Source organism: Epinephelus moara, chromosome 1 (genome assembly GCF_006386435.1).
Source record: "Epinephelus moara isolate mb chromosome 1, YSFRI_EMoa_1.0, whole genome shotgun sequence".
Lineage (NCBI taxonomy): Eukaryota > Metazoa > Chordata > Actinopteri > Perciformes > Serranidae > Epinephelus > Epinephelus moara.
In genome coordinates this window covers 47,762,180-47,766,277 of record NC_065506.1, presented here as the reverse complement: position 1 = coordinate 47,766,277, position 4,098 = coordinate 47,762,180, and the positions used below count along the sequence as shown (strand labels likewise).

The window sequence follows — 4,098 nt, the reverse complement described above, 5'->3', positions numbered from 1 at the left end:
TACAGCGAGTGCTGGACGGAGCAGTGAGTGACAACAACCCTGCCCACATTTAAGAGGACTGTCTGAACAGACCGAGGGTCTAGGTACCATGTCTGAAGGCTTACTGCTGGTTCCAAAGGGACTGGACTGAAAGGGTTTGGTGGAAATGAGGCTTTTAACTCCCCTCTGAACCCTAAAACCCACCGGCAGTTTGAAAGGCTTGTTTTTTTTTTTTTAAACCAAACACCAAACGTACACCATTTATCACAGCCAGAAACTATATCAAGATAAATTATTGGCAGATAATCATGTTTCAAACGCACCTTGAACATATCATGTGCGATTCTGCGATTTTTCATCAAGATCACTTCATCCTAAATGTCTCATTTAAGATTTTGGCAAAAAATAAATAAATCTAAAAACCACCGCTGTTCCAGGTTACTGATATTTTTCTAGCCGCTGCTGCCACTGTTTCATAAGTTACTGGTTATGCCTGCTGAGAGCGAGTGTGATGTGTGTGTATTAAATTTTGTTGTTTTTGTGTGATGAGACAGGTGGCTATCATGCATCCATATTCTGCTTCATTGCACATGCACAAATATATGGTTATTGTGGATGGAGGGTCGTACATTTCCATGGCTCCAGAGGGGTTTTTGTGGTTAAGCCCACTGAACTGTGGCTCTTATGTTTTTGTTTATAGTTTTCTATGTACAGACTGACTGACATGGCTGCATGGTGTGGACAGAGGACACTGGGTGATGACAGATTTTCTACGAGCCCCTGTTGTCCCCCAAAGTGCTGTGGGAGAACAGGGTAGACTGAAGGCTTCTTACCCCCCTAATGCCAAGTTGGGGACATCCGATGTGGGGAGGGGGAGTGTGGGCTGTCCAGTCTGCTCTGGAGACACATAGAGGGTTTCAGGGTCCAGGCTATCCATCCAGGGCCTCTCACTACTACTGGTAACACACAAAGACACAGGACACACAACACAGCAGACACACAAAGACAATTACAGATAAATACACGACAAATATTCACACAGTGTGACACTGAACACATGAATCAGTAACCTGAGTTAGAGACACAGACGGGTGGTTGATGGAGAACAAGACAAAACCTATGGCTTGACCGTGTATGAAACATTAGAGGGCTTTTAATTTGAAACACGAAGTGGAAGCATTCACCAAGCTTTGCCCCGCTGTTGCAGTCCAACCCAAAAACCCATGTAAATACATGTTAAAATGAAGAACACAGACACAGTCACACAGCAGGAGGGAGCTGCTTTCTCTGGAGCTGAACCCACTGATCATTTAACACAACCCTCCCATCTGTGGCTCCTGTCAGGGAGATTACTGCCGTCACAAAGCCAGGTATCAATGACTTTTACACATGCAGCAATGGGCCCGTATCAGAAAAGCAAAGCTCTTAATTACAAGCTGGACGTGTGCAGAATCTTCAGATCAAGATTTGACTATTTAATGAGACGAAACTGTCACACAGGAGGGGAAATATAGTTATAGTGGTGGCAGGAGGTAACAGTTGGAGAGCAGCTATGCCCATAGGGATAGAAATTAAAGCATGCTGAGTAGTGCACACAGCCTGCTTCTCCCTGCTCACCCTACAGACCTCTAACCTGTGACCTCTAACCTCTCTGAGCCACAGCCTGTGTGAGAGAAGAGGACAACATCTGATAGTATGCAACATGTGCCTCTATTGTCTCATAAAGGTGAAAAATGCTCAAACAAATCTTCTTGAAAATAAAAAAAGAAACATGCAACTGATTGACTGTGTTTGCGATATTTATTTACGTAAGCACAATTGGGGCAAGACGCAGCAAGTGGTGGAGCTGAGCAGAGTGAACACGGTCAGTCGATTTCCCAACGTTGAAGTCTTGACAAATAACAAATAACTCAAATTCCAACAACTGGCTCGACATTAAAACTTTTACACTTCTTCCTGCATGACTGACACAGATATTATTGTTTTATCAGTTCACTTTAAAGCAATCAAACAGCACATAAACCTGAATTACATGCAGACGCTTATTATAGAGCCCCATCAACACTCTTCCTTCTGTGCTCCCATGACCGTTTTCACACGGCCCTTTCAAAAACTTCTGTCACAAAGCTTATTCTTTCTCATATTTACAAGAGGACAGATCTGTGCTAACACCATAAAGATGTACACTTCCCTCCTACAGGAAAAGATGTGACAGTGGAATCAGTTTACAGTCACAGTGGACTGGGCTCTAAAGGCCCAGACACACCAGACCGACATTGAAGAACTAGTGGCAACAAAAGCTGACTGTTGCATCGCCTCATGTTGCCTGTGTCTCAGTCAAAAAGTTGCCCTTGAACATTCAGTAAAGCCTGTAGCCATTGACCAACTGGCCACGTGCTCTGCGCCTGCGTAAGAGGAGATAACTGTCAACAGCAGCAGGCAGAGGCAGTTTGTATCCGTCATTCAAAAAAGGAACTCAGACGACTGATGAACAGACTCAAGATGCAAGTTAAAACATTAACAACACAATCCAATGTTTAGAGAACAGATATTTGCCATGCAGAAGAAATACAGCACTTCTCAATGTATGTAATATTCATTACCTGTGCAAAATAAGAAAAACCATGTTGGACGACTCTGATCATTTTAAAGCCATTATCAGCCGATACTGATGACATACCGATATTATCATGTATCCCTCTTTCCAACCATGGTTTGGGAGTACTGGGCATAAGACTGGATAATTGACACTTGGATTATGCCGTGTGAGTTGTGTGAGAGTTTGTAAACGGGTGTTTTGATTTAGTTTGTTAGACATGGTCCCCAATGACTTATGCTGTTGTCCTACAGTTTCCACGGCAGCAGATCGCTCTGTGTTCCTATTGGTCAAAGTGACAGATGTGACGGGAGAAGTCGTGGAGGACAAAAAGAAAATCAAACATGCAAGACTTTCTGTCTGGACGTCATGAGGTGTTGGTTGTCGTCTACGATGACACAATACATGGGATAAAACTTGTAGAAAAGACTCCTGCACATCTGTTTGAAAACAGATGTGCGAAGCACTCCTTTTTCGTTTTGACACAACTAAAATGATGGATTATCACGTACAACACTCATCGTCATTCCCAATCCGAGTGGACACTGGTCGACGGCTGCGATGGGCTATAATCAGGCTGATAACGTGTCGTCTGAACCCGGCTAAGGCTGGACAAATAATACTTCGATTAGCCTATATTGTACAAGTGGTGTAACAGCTTGGAAACTGATGCTTTGCTGTTGCTAGACATAGATGACTTCAATGCAACGTCACTCACTGCTGTAACAATGGCCATGCCCCCTTTTGCGTGAAAGTTTTGAGCTCGACCCGAGAGAGACGCTAGCTGCGGCTAGGAGTTCATCATGCCGAAAAGTTGATGCGTTTTTCACTGCACAGCAAACAATAAAAAGAAAAGTTGATGCGTTTTTCACTGCACAGCAAACAATAAAAAATAAAAAAAAAAACAGAATTGCGATTTTCTTTGCTCCTGGAGAGAGTGAAGAATGGGGAAAGAAGAAATCTGTGGCTCACAGCCATCAAACGGCAGGGTAAAGATGGAAAGCTGTGGGATCCAGCCAGTCACTACACCTAACATTACGTCTGTGGCAGGCACTTCATCACAGGTTAGTTGGATAACATTAGCTAGCTAGCTAAAGTCAGTTGATCTCAACAATAACATGAGATATTCAAAGCCAAGAAGTTAATTTTAATGAATGTTAAGTAATGAATCGACAGGACATGAACTGAATGAATGAACTGACAGGGTCATTCGTCCACACAGAGTCTGGCAGCTGAAAAGGGCACACACCTCCTATCATTTTCACTTTCTCGTCATACCGAAGGTGATCAGGACCTCTTAAACTCTGTAGCATGTAGCCTGACTGGCCATTTTGTCCGAAGGGGAAAGACTCAACTGATTTGTTTTTATTTACACTTTATGTGTGTAGGGTGACCATATTTTGATTTCCAAAAAAGAGGACACTCGGCCCGGCCACGACATAGCCTACTTAAATGATACTCGCAGTTTACTCAAAGATGCCTTATAATTTTAATATATTTAAAATTTATATGTATGGATAGAA

General features: G+C 43.0%; 1 protein-coding gene across 9 annotated transcripts in view; it reads right to left on the bottom strand.

The window, feature by feature from the left end:
* Positions 1-4,098, bottom strand: part of LOC126393455 (CUGBP Elav-like family member 1) — a 377,556-nt gene that overhangs the window by 372,112 nt on the left and 1,346 nt on the right. For 7 of the 9 annotated variants that reach the window (XR_007570281.1, XM_050049676.1, XM_050050099.1 and 4 more), the window contains exon 2: positions 813-935. The exons of 1 other annotated variant lie outside the window; for it this stretch is intronic. Coding sequence is in view for 7 of the 8 variants with exons in the window: in XM_050049676.1 (XP_049905633.1) it covers positions 813-916 (104 nt within the window). In the remaining variant the exon portion in view is untranslated. The remainder of the gene's footprint in view (positions 1-812; positions 936-4,098) is intronic. One more of the 9 variants, XM_050049743.1, reaches the window with a different exon arrangement.